The sequence below is a fragment of the Phallusia mammillata genome, chromosome 1 (assembly GCF_965637545.1).
Source record: "Phallusia mammillata chromosome 1, kaPhaMamm4.hap1.1, whole genome shotgun sequence".
NCBI lineage: Eukaryota > Metazoa > Chordata > Ascidiacea > Phlebobranchia > Ascidiidae > Phallusia > Phallusia mammillata.
Genome location: NC_137252.1, coordinates 6,798,319 through 6,815,645, shown reverse-complemented (window position 1 = coordinate 6,815,645; position 17,327 = coordinate 6,798,319). Strand labels below are relative to the sequence as shown.

Below are 17,327 nucleotides of genomic sequence, written 5' to 3'. Positions count from 1 at the left end.
AGCTGCGCCAGAACCTGATTTCCTCTTCGGAGCCATCCTGTTTGACAATTACGCCGCTTACCTTTTACTTAATAAATTACCTTTCTTGAGACCCCCAATATCTCTGGCAACAGCAATCACAGAATCTCTATTCTCTAGCAAAGTCAAGGCACAAGATTGTTTTTCCATTTACATCTTCTTTTGATCCATTTTTGTGTTTAAAATTGTTTTTACAAGATCTCGAAACTTTAGGAAAATACTAAATATTGTGTGATTTCACGACCTTACTATTCACGAAGCTGTAAAGCAACACTGGGCACGCAGAGCAATGGCTTTGCGGGGAAGTGTAACCAGACAGTAGGTGATGAAATAACTATAAGCATTTTTGTAACACAATGCTTTTGGCGAAAACAGTAAGCTAAGAACTTATGCAGAATTTACATGTAAAGTTTTTTTTTTTGCCAACCGAATGTAAAGATTTTTTTGCCGGCACTGTAGTATTGCAGGGGTCATACTTGGGTTAGTTGGTGTCATTGCTGGTGATGTTACTGTCACGGTTGAAGAAAGAGATGTGGTCAAGGTTGGGTTAGTTGGTGTCATTGCTGGTGATGTTGCTGTCGTGGTTGAAGAAAGAGATGTGGTCAAGATTGGGGAAAGTTGTGCTATTGCTGGTGATGTTGCTGTCGTGGTTGAAGAAAGAGAAGTGGTCAAGGTTGGGGTGGTTTGTGCCATTGGTGCTGATGTTGCTGTCGTGGTTGAAGACAGAGAAGTGGTCAAGGTTGGGGTGGTTTGTGCCATTGCTGCGGATGTTGCTGTCGTGGTTGAAGAAAGAGATGTGGTCAAGGTTGGGGTGGTTTGTGCCATTGCTGCTGATGTTGCTGCCGTAGTTGAAAAAAGACTTGTAGTCAAGGTTGGGGTAGTTTGGGTCTCCGCTAGAGTAGTTGGGTTTGTAGTTGTAGTTTCAGTAAGACAAGTTGCTTGAAACAAATAGTAATAATTTTCAATTAGTTAGCTTAGTGGAATATCATTTTCATTTTGGAGGTGTACTGAAAATTTAATTTACAACAATTTTTACAACAATGCACTAAATTCATAAGGTTTCTACCTGTATCATTGCAAGGCAGCACGGAGAACGTAATGTCTGAAAAGTATAATAGTGGTTTTGGTGCTTAACATTGTCCCAACGATTTCAGAAACTCTCATAAGTATGTGTAGGTGGATATTTATCATTAAAATTGAAACAAAAATGCCTGTTGGGTATTATTTAAGTAAACGACGTAGAATTTTGTAGCGTTTAATAACTGACATAAAAAATATCAAATTCAGGATAATTTTTATAATTTGTTATTTTGTGTTTAAATAAAACATTTTGTGGGTTTCATTAAATTTGTGCTACTTTATTTGTGAGAAATTTGCGAGCACACTAAAGCTAATTACTACAGGTTGTATAATGACTCCACTGCAAGTTGCTTACTGTTTCCATTTGTTGTTGCTTTGACTTTGAATGTTTGATAGAGATTCCAGTTTACTGATATCCACTTATCCATGTTTAGGATATCGCAATCTCCAGGACGGCGGTTTGCTAAAAATCGAATGTAAAGCGTAAAAGCATTAAGCAAGTAACTAATAAGCTGTTGACAATGCACATTGTTTCGACCTATATGTGGAATTACGGTGGCCATCCAACGGCAGTTCAGTTTGTTGGAAGTAACAGGCTATAAAGCCACTAACCAATGCGGCCTAACTTACGTCGCCAGCTGTATTTTTGGGACCTTGTAGATCGAAACAGTGCGAATGTAAACGGTTTGGTAACATTTTATTCGAATTACATTATTATAGCTGCATAGGTGGATGTGCACATTATAACTAAACTGCTTTAATCGTGTGATTTTATTAGCACATTAAGCATAAACGTGATGTTAATCTATACAATGCAGTGCCAGTCTGTGCTGTGCGTTTGTCGATTAAACACAGACCGAACCAAAATTCTGTGATAGTAGTTGCTTTTATTTTGATGTAGTAATGGATCGCAACCATTAATCGTGTGATTTTATTAGCACATTAAGAATAAACGTGATGTTAATCTATACAAAGCAGTGCCAGTCTGTGCTGTGCGTTTGTCGATTAAACACAGACCGAACCAAAATTCTGTGATAGTAGTTGCTTTTATTTTGATGTAGTAATGGATCGCAACCATTAACAGCAAGGTTTAAACAGACGTTTACTATTTGCCTTTTCTACTATAGACAGTAAAACCAACAGACGATAAAATCCTTGGTTAAAATAGAATCAGTCGGTTTATCAGTATCGGTTCGCCTCAGTGACATCATAAGTTCCTGACTCAAATAAATTGTATTAAAAATATATTCCCTTATATAAACCGACTGATTCTGTTTAATCAACTTCTTATGGTTTTACTGTTTTAAAGTAATTTATTTTTTTGAATTGGTAACATTTATTAGCCGACACCTTTCCTTTTGTCTTTTACACTTACCCAGGCGATATGTAGATGCGTTAAAGCATAGTTCCTCTGTGTATTTGTATTGACAACAGTCTAAATCTAACCGAAAACATTGTTGTTAGAAATAACTAAGAAATAGGAAACAACAAAAAATAAGCAACAGTTATTTTTGAGCTTGCTTTAAGAAATAATCAGATAAATTTCATATAGATGTAACCAAATTTTATTTATTAAGATTTTCCTGCCTTTTGTTTTTGTATGGGCCCCGGGAATCGCGAATGAAGACGGATCTGAAAGTTAGAAAGCATGTAAATAACTACTTACTACACTTTTCTAATGTTTTTATTTTCTTTAATTTTGCCAGAAAGTTGTCATGCTTTTGAAAATTACACGAAAAAAGTATGCAGTAATGAAAGCAGGAATTAAAAATAAAATAAAACGTAAATTCATACTAGTCACAGCCAGTGTACTGATGGGTTGAAAAAGACAAATGTAGCGACTAACTGCAAACACGAAAAATAAATTTGTAACTTTTTTTGTAAAAATTGCACGCATTTAAATGATACAACACATTTTTTAAGGCTTAGTCCGTCCCCGCAAGGTATTTTATTTTGTTGTATTTGCTTACACTTTTTCTGTGGTGAAATATTTTACCTGGTTCTTGTGTCGAACGTTCGTCGACCAGTTTCAGACTCGTGTTGGCACAAGGTTGTGGATCTTCTACTGACGCAACATTGAAACCCAAGCATACTGTTTCCATCCCTGCACAACAGTACGCAATTGAACGTTAAATAAACCCAATCATCCAGTAACGAACAAAATGCTTTGCAACAAACCTTGGACGATTTCGATGGTCAAGAGACATAAGTAAAGTACCTTTTTTGGAATCATGCCTTGTATATATTTCCTTGTCTAACTGACTCAAAATACTGACAGATCTTGGCTTCACAATAAATCAAAAAAGAAAACAACAACAAGAGTCAAAAATAAAATAAAATTATTAGTCAAAGATAACCGGACAACTCACATTTCTACAACTCGAGCAAAGTTGTGTTAAAATAAAAAAAAACTATATCGACATATTTTAATACTACTCTGTCTTACTACCTAATTACATATCTGCGATACAACTAAGGGCACAACCTTACTTCTATTATACTGTTACACTTTTTTACCTTGCTGAGACAAACCACCAATGGACTTGTGTTACAAACCACAAACACCAAAGAGCGCTGAAATGGCATAGACTCGTTTGTTGCAACGTAAGACACACAGCTAAATATCATTTAACTGGCCGAAATTTATTCTTGTCCAGCATGGAGTAATTTAACGGAACAAGTACAATGTTTCGTGCATTATGGCAGGATGCAGTGCAATGTGAGAGCTGATGCATATTTTCTTGCCTGTTTGTTGCCTATATGAATTGCATGTGACTACTGTGTAAGAACATAAGACCTTTTGCGACCCTCACGTGATGCCATTAATATACCATTTTAATTTTTTACTTACACTTGAATACAATCAGGAGAATGAAGCCAATTCTGTGACAGCCGGCTGTCGATTTCCCCGAGGTGGCATTCAACTCTTATGATTGTCTTCACTTAGTCGAAATGCCTGATTTTGACTTGCACTGACAAATTAAGGTAAAGTTGTCGATAGCACACAACACTACCTGTAAATACTCGTCAAATATATGTGAGGATTTTTGCTGTGGCAATGTACAATGTGTACTGTAGAAAATGAATTTTCTAAAACTTTTTCCACACGCAATATCTGTTAGTGTTTTAAGTTTATGTGAGCATATGAATTGCAAGTGTTATTTTTGTCCTGTTTCGTTGTTTAAGTTTCTCTTGGTTTTCCGATACGAGTACTCTCAAATTTGATTGTGTTTTTGGTCACTTTTTACCTTCAGGTGTAATATGACTTGTAGCTTGATGACTTTCATCCAAATTATTTAGTTCATTATTTTTAGGCTTAGTCAGAGAATTAAGCTTCTTTAATATCGATTTCGAGATTAAATTTCCTGCAGATTTCATAAAACCATTCAGTCATGAATTTGCCAAAAAAACTTCGATAAAAAAACGCACCTTAACATGAATTTATATAAAGTTTTTTGTTTTCATAGAAGGACCCATGTAACGAATCTCCCTCCCTTTTAGATTTAACCTTTACTCTGCCACCAAGTTGTTTTTGTCGTCCAATGTCTGAACTGTGCATTACTGGATGGGTGAATACGTGTGTGTAGATGTTAATCATGATTAGAATGGGTTTTCGCTGTCATCCTCCCGCGGGTTGTATTTGTTACTTAGTTTTCTTTCCTTAAAGATTTTTGTTGATAAAAGTTTGTGGTTTGCTATTAAATGGTTAAGTAATATTTTGTTGGATTTGATGCAGTGGTTTACAGAACTTTGAACATACTGATCACTTACATTTTAATTGTATCTCTGGTCCTATTATAGTTCAGTAAGTATGAAATTTTGGTTTTCTTGCCCATTACTGATACTAAATTTTCACTGGTTTGCATAAATCGCTTTGCCTCAGGTTTTCCCTGCTGCCGTATCCTCTAGCTCCACCGTCTATCAATATTTTTCGCTATAATTCAGTGGTCATTCGCCTGTTGGTGCCGATAAAAAGCGAGAAGAGAAGACTGTTAAATAACTTTTCCGGTAATATAGTGATCACCCTGCTGTGCTGTCTGGGCAAAATGAATCGCCACTCCTACCAAGTTAAAACTCAGCGCAACATTTAAAACGGTTTTGTGGACATCAAATATTTTTGTTTCCAGATAGAGTCTTTAATTCAAGTAACTTCATCTTGCAAATTTCATCACATCCTAAAATCTCGACTTGCATTTTCATAACATTGTACAGTAATTACATCACAATGTACAACGTAATGTCCTCGTTACAATGATGCCTCAAAGTGACATTAGTGACTTGTTTTTTCAAGTTACTCTTCTTGTAAATTTCATCTCATGAATAATTTTGACTTGCATTTTATATCATTATAATTACATCGCAACTTACATCAACTTAATGTCCTCGGTACAACGTTGCCTCAGAGCGACACAACTAATAGTTAAATTAATATTTACGGAAACATTTGAGAAAACAAAATGTCGCCTTTTACATCCTTTGAGGCCTATGTACTTTCCACAGCACTAAACATAACCGTGCACTGTGTGGTATGTCCGGAATATTTTTTAGTTTTTTAGTTTTGCTGTTTCTCTGCCTGCTGTTATTTTAAACACAAGAACAAGTAGGTTACATTCAACTTTCTTTTTTCTTTTTGGTTTGTAAAATTTTTGCTACATTCTTCAGACCAGTCAACGCAATAGATACCTAAATTTTCAACTCCAGTTTTTGGGTATTGTGGTTGTTTATTAAAATCACCTCTCTGCATGCATCGTAAATGAAAGTATTCCATTGATACACCAATTTTCGCTTACCAGTGTGCCATGAGAGATCTACATCTGTGTCGCGTAATATTCCCTATTTCAAAGTGACAACATTCTATGCAGATTTAGAACTTCGTGACGAAATACTGGTGTGCATGACACCGTTTAAGATGCCCTATAAAGCCTCGTTAATTATACGTTACAATAAAATACGGTAAAATCATTTACACAGTATCATTTAAACAACTCATGTTTAATGCAAAGGCATCGACAAGGAAAAAAATACTGCGTAGTTCTAACCCAGGATGCCCTTCAGGATTTGAAAGCAATAGAGATATGTGCACAATTACTCGCTAATGCAGCTGCATTACACGAACCCACCCCATATATATTGCTAGGATTTTATCTTGGATAATTTGTACATGATAAATGCAACGCATGCAGGCATTTAAACTTCGCATTTATATTTTGCTTTTAAAAGTCACATATCAAGTAATAGAAATCTATTTAAGGCGCCAGTTTTTGTTTTTTGTGTTTCAAATTAAGATGTAGACTTAAAGACAAAGGAGCCTTGCAAATACACTTCACAAGCGTTTATTATTAGACTACATACATAACAACACTTAATATGTATAAGGTTGTTGATTGATACTACATGCATGTTTGTTAACAAATTCCGAAATTTTAATGTTTACTGGCGCTACAAACGGTCGGGCTATCGGAAGGATACATGTTGTCTTGTGACGTACGAAGTCAAACGTGTGCTGTACACAATCAAAAACATAACAATAGATGAACAGATGTGCATAAAACGTTGTAACACAAATTAGAGCCCTTTACATTTTGTATTGCTTGAGACTGGAGTTTTGTTTTGTAGAAAATACAGTTTCTTCCAACTTTCGCACAAGCTATTAAACCTCCAAATAAATTTGCAGACAATATACAAAATTGAATAAGGCGACGAGAAAATAAAAAAAAATGGTTCGCTAAACTTACTTATCCAGTAACTAACTGTTTAAACTTTGTTCTGCCATTTTAAAACCTTCTTCTTCTTCTTGAGAATTTGAACATTCACCTCCTTCCGAGTTTACCTCGTTCCCCTGCTGCTCAGACTTAAATTTGGATTTACGCTTGCAAGTCAGCATTTCCTGCCTGACGTCGTCATCAATTACGCAATACAGCAGAAACACAACGATACCCTGCGATCCATTAACCAAGCTGTGGATATACATGAACACCTCGTTCGAAATCTCGTTCCCGATTCCTGAAAAAGAAACGTTGTTAAACGAGAGATTTGATCAAGCTTGCGTTATCATCATAAAACCGAATAAGTTATCACCTGTGAAGAAAGCTAAAACCCAAGTTCCACCGAGCATAAGAAAGAGTAAGATAAAAGACTTTGCTGCTCTCAACGCATCTCCTGTCCCTGGGTCTCCGCCTCTAATCCGCATCCTCTGTGAGTTCAGCATCACATGTGCTGTTTTCATCATGATCATGAAATTGATGAGGAGGACGAGAGCAAGAGGAACGACCACCGTGGAGTGGAAGATCGGAGTACCAGGAGCCAACCAGCATCTGTCGTACTTGAGAATCGAAATAAAATCGTTACACTGGTCGTACATTGGTTGGTGCTTCATGTAGATCCGGAGGGGAAATCCCGCAGCAATTGACATCCCCACTATTATAACGGGAAGCATCCAACCAATCAACATGAAGATCTTGAGACGTTTTGATGAATCCTGTGTTCGGAACTGAATTGGAAACGAAGTCGCCATGAAGAGACGAATTCCTTCCACCAGGAACCACATTCCTAAACCAAACATTATGCAGATAATGTTGGTAATAGTGCTGGTCACTGATGTTTTGTTGCACTGAGTTACGCTAAGCGACAGGTTTGTGCAAACGTGTTGTGGTTAAAATGACCTAGGTTTCTACTCACCTGAACACAGCAACAGATAATGATTGGCTGCTGTCACCGTCACACATGTAACCTCATTCAATACGGCTAGGTCATGAGATATGTTAATAACGTGAAAGAGCAGAAGAGCCAGAGACAAGCTGATTTGAACCGAAACCCGATCTCCATTGCGTTTTGACCTGTAGAGGATTACCATGGTGGCGACCAGAAACATGATAGATGTTGACTCAGTGGCGTAAGAAGTGACCTAAAAACAAAAGCCTTGTAACAAACAAAGTCATATCAAATGTTACAGCTGAATGTTTACCTTGACGCCCTGTGGTATTGTGGTGGATTGGACAGCAAGTAGAACGGTGAAAAGTGTAAGATGATTACACTTGCAAGTTACGTTGCCTGTTATGTCATCAGTGATTGTGACGCAACCACGATTCGAATACTTTCGTTCAACTCTATCAAAGAAGAGACAGATCGGTTCCAGTTTGTTGATCATCAGGTTTGGCTCGTGTTTCTTTTTCGTTACACTCTTCTTGCAGAAATACTTTAAGGGCGTGGGAGGTACAACGAAGTTGACATTTCCTGGCAATTGATTGTTTCCTTGTTCAGCGGTTGATCGTTTTCGGCTTGAGGACGGACCGCTATTCGCGTCCCAACCAACTGTGGCGATATAGGTTGTGTTTAACGTAGCAACGTACTGTGTTGTGGCGAGAGAACCGGATTCAACAGGTTGAGTCTGTGCATTTACTGTTGTGTTGATCTTAAAGACAAACACTGCAACAACGAGTCGTCTAACCCCATTTGTTTGCAACGCAAAGTTTACGTCAGATGCTCCAAGCGTCAAACTGGATTTGTATTCAGTTTGGTTCCATTTGACATGTTCGATGTACAATTGACTGTTGCCATGATCTTCAACGGTATTGATTAACTCGTTTTGTTTTCTTAACACATCGAGCAATATATTTTCTATATTTTCCAAATCACCCACATTTGCTGGGTTCAGTTTGGCCGCTTCATCAACCAATAAAGATATAGTATCTAAAAAATGATGTAGAGGTGAAAGATAAATGGTTTTCCCTTCTACCTCTGTTTGGGCAACTGTTACTATTGATTACATTGACAAGATATCACACAAAATTGTCTTCGATAAGTGGTATATTGGGTTTAGAAATTTAACCAGCATGCTTTGTTATTGTTACCTAATTTAATGTGGTTGTTACAAGTATAACTGTCGGAGACATAATGTTTATGTTGGATATATTACTCTTTAAATGGTATGTGGATAAATTCTAAATCAGTGTACAGTAGTACGAAACAGTGCTTTACCTTCTGTAAACTGGATAGATTCTGTAGTTTCGTTGAAGATTGGGAAAGTTGTAATATTCCACGCAGAACTATATTGGTTTATACTGTGATTAGTGGGGGTTATTGCTAGGGATGTTTGGGTAATAGTTGGAGTAATAGGTGTCACTGCTTGAGATGTTGCTGTCGTGGTTGAAGAAAGAGATGTGGTCAATGTTGGGGTGGCTTGTGTCTCTGCTGGGTTAGTTGGGTTTGCAGTTGTAGTTTCAGTCAGACAAGTAGCTTGAAATAAATAGTAGTAATTTTCTGTTAGTTATTTTACTGAAACATTATTTTAATTTTTTGTAGTACTGAAAATGTAATTAAAAACTATCTGTGCAGCAATCACTAATTTTTTTTAAAGTTTTTTACCTTTGTCATTGCATGATAGCACGAAGAATGCAATTTCTGAAAAGTATAATGTTGTAATATGTAAAATAACGCTCATTACCAATGCGCTGGTTTTGGGTGATTCACATTGCATAAACAATTTCAGAAACTGCGTTAACAATGTGTAGGTAGATTTTTATCACTAGAAATTAAAACATAACTGTGTGTTGGGTATTAGTTGAGTCAATGACCGACAAATTGTGGCGTTTCATAACTTACATAAAGAAAATGTCAAAATTAAAAATAATCTTTATTGATTTTTATTGTGCGTTTGATTAAAATGTTTCGTGCTTTTGATAAAATTTGTGATAATTTATTTGTGACAAATTTTTGATAATACCAAAGCGAATTACTTTAGGTTGTATAATGACTTAAATGCAGGTTGCTTACTTTTTCCATTTCTTGTTACTTTAACTTTGAAGGTTTGGTAGATATTCCAGTTTACTGACATCCACTTCTTGATGTTTTGGATATCGCAAGGTCCAGAACGGCGGTTTGCTGAAAATCGAATGTAAAACTCAATAAGTATCACGTCAGTAAAGGTAAAGCTGCAGACAGCACACACTGTCACGACCTATACGGTGAGTTATGTTGACGATAGATAGACCGTATTGGCTAGTGTAGAAATCCAGCGGCACTCCAGTTTGTGTGTGGGTGTGTGTATGTGTATGTGTATGTGTGTGGGTTACTTTCACTCACACACAAGGCAGACATGAATTGGTTTAGTTTTTTGGATTGGTGACATTCAAATAGCAGCCACTTTTACACTTACACTTACCCAAACCATGTGTACTTGCGTTAAAGCATAGTCCTTCTGTGTATGTGTAGAGACAGCAGTCTGGAGTTGACCCTAAAACAATGATGTTAGCAATGACAAGTGAATAACAGCCATGGCTGTTCTCGCAGAACATGCATGTTCTCGCAAACATCGCACATACCTTGTGGTTCTTTATAATTTGTGGCAATCGCAAATGAAGACGAGTCTATAAGTTTTAAACTGTATAAGTAACTACTTGAAACTGTTTTATACATTTTCTTTTCTTTAGTTTTTATCTGCATTCTATTTTACATACACATTTAAAATATTTCCAAATCCATGCAGCAAAAAGTGCTGGAATATAAAAAGAAGTACTTATTAAACCGCAAACGTCCTAACCTACATAATATGTTGAAGAAATAGACAAACGTCTCAAAATATGCGACAAGCTGCTTTTACTTTTCCTAATTGAAATGATTTTACCTGGATCCTGTTGCGAACGTTTGTCGACCAGCTTTAGAGTATTGTAGGCACAAGGTTGTGGATCTTGTACTGACGCAATATTGAAACCCAAGCACACTGTTTCCTGTCCTGCACAACAATACGTAATAAAACGTTAAATAAACCCAATCATCCAACAATGAACAAAAACAAACCTTGGACGATTTCGATGGTCAAGAGACATAAGTAAAGTTTTAAACCCCAACTGCGTTCATCCATCTTTGTTAAAATCGTGCGTTGTATATAATTTCTTGTCTAACTGACTCAAACTAATATAAAACAAAAACAGGAAAAAAGAAATTAGTAGTAGAAGACAACCGGACAACTCAAGTTTTCACAACTTGGGTAAAGTTATGTTAATAAAAAAATGTCATCGATATATTTTAATACTGCTTTGTCTGAGTACCTAATTCCATATCTACGACGTAACTAAGGGCCAAATCTTACTACTATTACACTTTTACAAGAAATCATTTACATTAATTAGACAAACCACCAATCAAATTGTGTTACGGAGCACACTTAACAAAGAAGGCAGACACAGTATAGGACCTTTGGTATCACGTAATTTACACAGCTAATATATGATTTCACAGTAATCAAATTATTCTTGTTTAAATTGCTCCATGGCCCAGCATGGAGTAAAAGAAACAAACGGAACAGGTACGGTGTTTCGTACATTATTGCAGGATGCAGTGCAGTGTGAGAGCTGATACATGTTTTTTCTTGTCTCTTCGTTTCCATTGAATTACATGCTGTGTACAAACATACTAGCTCTTGCGTCACTTCTGTGATGTCATCGTAATAATATACCATCTTAATTTTTTTACCTACACTTTATAACCAGTAAAATTAAACTTATTCTTCGATAACCGGCTGTTAATTTCACTGAGGTGTCATTTTACACTTTTGAATGTCTTCATATAATCCAATTGTCTGATATTGACTTGTACTGACAAATTAAGGCAAAGTTGTAGCATACACAACACCTAATGCGCTATGCGAATGTCTGTATGAATTCTTGCTGTGACAAGGTACAAGCTGTACAATAGACATTTGACTTTTAAAGATTAACCAGGCAGTTTTGATGACTGTAGCGCATAAAACCATTATTCCAAGAGTTTGTTAAATCATTAAAAAAAATGCAGGTTAACATAAATTCCGATAATAGTTTTTATAGAAGGCTCCAGGTACGAATCTCCTTTTCAGTTTTGGCCTAAAAATGTCTTGGACTGTTAATCATGTTAAACCTTGATTAGAATTAGACTTTGCTGTCTTTGCCAGCGCGTAGTTTGTGTAACGTTTCCTTTCATGTAATATTACTGTATGTAAATGTTTGACTTATTGTATTTGAAGAATTTAAAGATGTGATTCACAGAACGGCAAAAATGCTGATCGTTTACATTGTAGCTGTACTCTAGTCCCAAAACAGTTCATTGGGTATGAAATTTTAGTTTTCTTGTCCATTGCTGATGCTAAATTTTCACTCATTTGCCTAAATAGCTTTGCTTTTTTTTTTTTTTTTTTTTTTTTTTTTTTTTCACGGGGTTCGAACCCAGGACACTCCCGGGGACGAATCCCGATCAGGTTTTTTATGTCTGTATATGGGTCAAGCTCGCCAGGCCATTCGGCCAAGTTCCTGCCCAAATAGCTTTGCTTTAGGATTGCCCTGCTGCTGTATCCTCTATAGCTCCACCATCTGTCAATATTTTTTCGGAAATATTTGATGTCCACAAAACAAGTTATAAATATTGCGCTTTTAATATTTAACCAGTCGTCATTCGGTTGTTGTCGGTGCTGCCTGGGCACAGAGTAATAGGGAAGTTGGAACAGTAATTTGATTATTCTATTACATAGTTTTTAAACAAGAAAAACATGTCTCTTGGTGGATTTAAGAAGCAGATTCACAAAGCTAGCCAGTTTGTGTCTGAAAAGATTGGAAGTGAAAATGATAAAGCTACTAACACTTAGAACTGCTTCAGGGACATCAAATATTCCGTTTTCAGATAGAGTCTTATTAATTCAAGTAACTTCATCTTGTAAATTCGAACCCATGAAAAAAATTTGACATGCATTTTTATAACATTGTAATTACATCGCAAATATGTAATACATTGCAAAACAAATACATCGCACTTCACCTTAATTTCCTTGTTACAATGATGCATCAAAGTGCCATTAGTTATGGTAAAATTAATATTTACAAAAACATTTGAGAAAACCGAATGTTATATTTTCCGTCGTGTAAGACAGAAGTGCTATTAATAGTGAATTCATAGCACTGAATATGACCGTATACTGTGTTGTTTGTCATAAATAGGTTTTTGGTTTTTAGTTTTGCTGTTTCTCAGCCTGTTGTTATTTAAAACACAAGAACCATGGTTCCTACTGCAGTAGTTTATATGGAATATTCTTTTTTCTGGTTGGTACAAATTTTGTTACAATTCTTCACACCAGTCAACCAAAAATGCATATAGTTTCAGGAACTATTTTTTTGTGTTTTAGTTGTTTATAAAAATCACCACTATGTATGCATCGTGTATGGAAGTGTTCCATTGTTACACCAATTTTCGCTTTGACGGTGCGCTGTACATTGTTACTGTGAAAGCAGTGATTCTCAAACTGCTTGCCGCGGCCGTGACAGATTTTCAAGTGTGCCGCGTAATATTTCCCATTTTAAAGTGAAAACATACTGTGGTGTTTTCGAACTTCATGATGAAATACTGGTGTGCATGACAACGTTTCAAATCTATTCATTTTCCTTCCCCACCACAATAAAGTTGCTAATTAACATTATTTGTTTAACTTTTGTTGTGTTTACAAAATTTGAGTTCTTTAAAGCGCCGCATGCTTACAAAGTGTGAGAACCACTGGTATAAAGGAAGTAATCAAGCTTAATGATTACCCGTGAGTACTATAAAGCTCCGTTAGTTGTAAGGTACAGTAAAGTTCGGCAAAATCATTTTCATTTCATTTTTGAGCTCATGTTTAATGCAAAAGCATCGACAATGAAAAAAATATTTCGTGGTTCTAATCCAGGGCGCCACTGAGAATTAGAAAGCCTTATAGTTATGTAAACAATCATTCGCTAATTTTAGCCGCATCCCAAAAACCCACGCCGGCCAGTGTGTCAATGTTTTTGTTAACAAATCGCTATTCCAATCAAATGGGACTTTCAACACTATACCATTAACCCCTGCCAAAAAATAAAGATTGATGTTCAGCTTTATACGTAGATTTAAATTGAACGATTTGACGTACACGCTTGGCTGTTAAGGCCGACGCGGTCTATATTGTTAGGATTCTTATTGTTTATTTTGCGAGTTTTTAAATGATGAATGCGAAGCAAGGTCACTTAGACGTTACATTTCCGTTTAGACTATTTTTACAGGTCACAGATCTATTAAGAGATCCACGTAAATACTTGTTTTATCGCAGGTTGACAACCATTCCCGTAGTGCATCTTTTGACGATTCTCTTAGAAAGGTCATTATTAGGTTTAACAGCAGGGAGATCAACAGCCAAATAAGAATTAAATCATTTTGTTGACACGAAAAACAGTTTGCAGATATGTTCAGTACTGTGAAAAAACATTATCTCGGAACAACTCAATTTAACCTACAATGAACCTCCGAACCGGTTTGAACAAACCAAAAAAAAAAAAAACCCGTAAGGCTACAGCGTTTCCCCTTTTTCGACTTTTGGGGACAAACGTTTGAAGAAAAATACTGTTTTTGGTGGGTTTTCGCCGGAATATTCCAGTTTCAAACTGGTGCTATGCGGTTTAAGCCGCCTACACAACTTTCAAACCGGTTATACGCAAAATCGAAACTCTGAAGTTATGACCCAATTTTCGAAAAACCCCAAGGTTTTAGATTCCGGTATAAACCGAAATGTTCAACAATTTATTAGACCCGTGTAAATTGCACCAGCTACAATATCAAAACTCGGCCAATATTGGCTGAATTGTAAATCCGAAAGGTTATCAGGATTTTTTAATTGCAATCGCTCAATTTAACTGCAAAGAGATTTGTATTTCTCTGTTACATCATTTAACAAAAAATAGTTTTAAGTGGTAAACTCTCTTTGAATAAACATAATTTTTGTTTTAGTAAAAATGTTGACGGTTGTGCATGCAAAAGGCAATACCCGGACAAATTACAAACTATTTACAATTTATGTATAAGCCATCGTTGTTGGTTGTTAAATAAATATAAACGGATAGAGTTCATTAATAAAATACAGTTCGCGTGGTTAGTTAAGTTAAAAGCATAAATGTGATGCGCTCCTGTTGCATCTCGAAAAGTTGTACTTCAGAATATAATTAGGAAAGCTAAAACGTAACTGTTTGAGACTAAAACGTAACTGTTTGAGAGCTATGTTCTCGCTTTTCTGCTTTCCGATGGTTTAAATTCCTTCCACGAAAGTGTCAAGATGAACAAGATAATGTTCCATGCCCGATCCGAACCAATAGAGTTTGTACCGCTCAGGATAATTTGGACCACTCCCGAAGTTTGCACGTCTTACATCCTGACTCACGATGACGTAGATGATAAAGACAAAGACTCCTTGTAAACCAATTAACGTCATTGTGACGTACATATCAGCTAATGTGACGTCGAGGTTGTGTTTTCCTAAAACAAAACACATCGTCAATAGAATTCAAAAAAGTAACTAATGATTTTATAAAGTGTTATGGGAGGTTGTTCAAGGTCGTCGATGTTACAACAACCGTTGCCTTAAAGATGCAAAAGAAAAACACATCCAAGGGCAATACATTCAAATACACCTGGCATAAAGTACTCGATCCACGGCACCAGCAAAGCAAAGCACGTCATCACATATTCCACCAACATCCGGAACACGTGAACTATATCTACGTCATCAGTCGTCATGATGTCATAGGCTGTCGCGCTAACAGTCGCGTCCTGGAAGTGTGGCTTGGCACTGAAAGCGAAGGCGAAGATGAGAATCACCAGCAAGAAACAAGCGATGAAGATGGTTGCTATGGGAACCATCACCCCGGCAACAAGAGCAGATGAATCCAGCAACGCTCGTATCCGTACTCGCTCATCGAGATGTAATCGAACTGTGGAAGCGCGACGGCAATTGTGAAGCCAGATATAATAAGGGGAATTCCAAAACATATCACGAGCTGAATTTGACGCAGCAGACCCACTGATCTTTACAAACCCTGGATTGCGCTACTGGCCGTCACGGTTGAAGCAAATTGAAGCGTAATGGCGGCTGAAAAGGAAGCCCTAAAAATGCATTGCGGGCAATGGGGAGAGAGTGGAAAAATTACGATAATTTTTATTTTAAGCATTTTTATAGCGATTTTTGCAGATATGATTGGTAGCTTAATAGGACGCATGTATTCCACTGTGTAATAACCTATAAATATGCGTAGATTGACTGTGATGTGTATTAGTGTAGGTGTGCTGGATATACGTTATTAAGTTAGTGTTGAAATAAATCATTGCTAAGTGGAAATAAATGTTTTACTGTGCAATATAAATAGTTTTCGTGCTTTTAGTATTTTAGACGTGAATCCTAGAAGCTACTTCCTTCACACAAGATGATGTAATTCTTTGTGTGACATTACCTTGTGCTAATCCAAACTGCTGTTTTTGACTGTTGACCAACTTCAGAAGATTCTGACGAACATGTGGAATAACGTTAAATCACAAAAAGCTCAATTAATATTTCAACTATTTGACTTTTTTTGTCTCGATTGAGTGCATTTGGTTTGGGTCTTTATTATCTTGCCATGGTGATATTATGAAATTTTGCAATTCCATTTTACATTTATGATAAATTTGTTTCCAAACATTTCAGACATAATAGGGTTTATTTCTCCAATAAGCAACCTTAATTGTCTCTGGTAAAATTCCACTGGAATGTTTCAGTCTCCTCCCAAACCATCAAGCTTTATGACACTGCAAGATTGGAATACAGCCTTTTTCGACAACAAATACACTACGAAGGGATTGGAATCAGATTAAATATTTTTTGTGTGTTCTACTTCCACTGTGTATGTTTTGTAATCATTAAATTTTATCATTAAAAGTTGTAGTTTATTTATTTTGTGAATGCACCATCTGTTATAATTGGCTCACCAATAATGGTGATCATGTGACAAAAAATACAAGATATTTGTATGAACTTAATTGGCTGGTGTATTTGTTCTGTTTAGCAAGAATTTAAGTGTTGGTGAAAACTGGTGTGTAGGCGTGTTTTTGCAGAAAATTGCTTATTAAGTAGAATAAAAACAATATTTCATGATTCTGACTGAAATAGTACATAAATAGGCAACTCATTTGGCTAGTTATACTTGTCCACCCTAACTGCTATGATGTCTTAAATGCATTTATATACACATATGTAGCGAGGTGAGAGGCCACTACACATGTTTCTCTTTGAGATATTGGAATTTTGTTAAGAGTTTGTATTTTGAGAATTCACAACATTACAAAAAAATTTATTCAACGCATGTTGGTTGCAAACTGAAAAGGCTAGATTAAATGAGCTAATTGTGAGCTTACTAGATTTATGGTTTTAAACATAGAAGCAAAATAATGTTAAACCT

General features: G+C 36.2%; 1 protein-coding gene across 1 annotated transcript; it reads right to left on the bottom strand.

Annotated features, from left to right (window-relative positions):
- Nucleotides 1-6,448: 6,448 nt before the first annotated feature.
- Nucleotides 6,449-10,957, bottom strand: LOC145222567 (uncharacterized). The gene is made up of 9 exons (XM_080088752.1): nucleotides 10,894-10,957; nucleotides 10,721-10,828; nucleotides 10,259-10,330; nucleotides 9,871-9,978; nucleotides 9,076-9,333; nucleotides 8,063-8,787; nucleotides 7,777-8,002; nucleotides 7,177-7,647; nucleotides 6,449-7,101 (listed from the first exon to the last, which is right to left on the bottom strand). Exons 1-9 carry the CDS (start codon nucleotides 10,955-10,957, stop codon nucleotides 6,845-6,847), a joined length of 2,289 nt encoding a protein of 762 aa, XP_079944878.1. The 3' UTR covers nucleotides 6,449-6,844.
- Nucleotides 10,958-17,327: the final 6,370 nt, after the last annotated feature.

Coding starts and splice junctions, on each gene's coding strand:
- LOC145222567 (XM_080088752.1), bottom strand. CDS start 10,957: ATGGATGAACGCAGTTGGGGTTTAAAACTTTACTTATGTCTCTTGACC. Junction 8,788..9,075: donor ATCTATCCAGTTTACAGAAG/GTAAAGCACTGT, acceptor ATCATTTTTTAG/ATACTATATCTTTATTGGTT. Junction 8,003..8,062: donor CAATACCACAGGGCGTCAAG/GTAAACATTCAG, acceptor TTTTGTTTTTAG/GTCACTTCTTACGCCACTGA.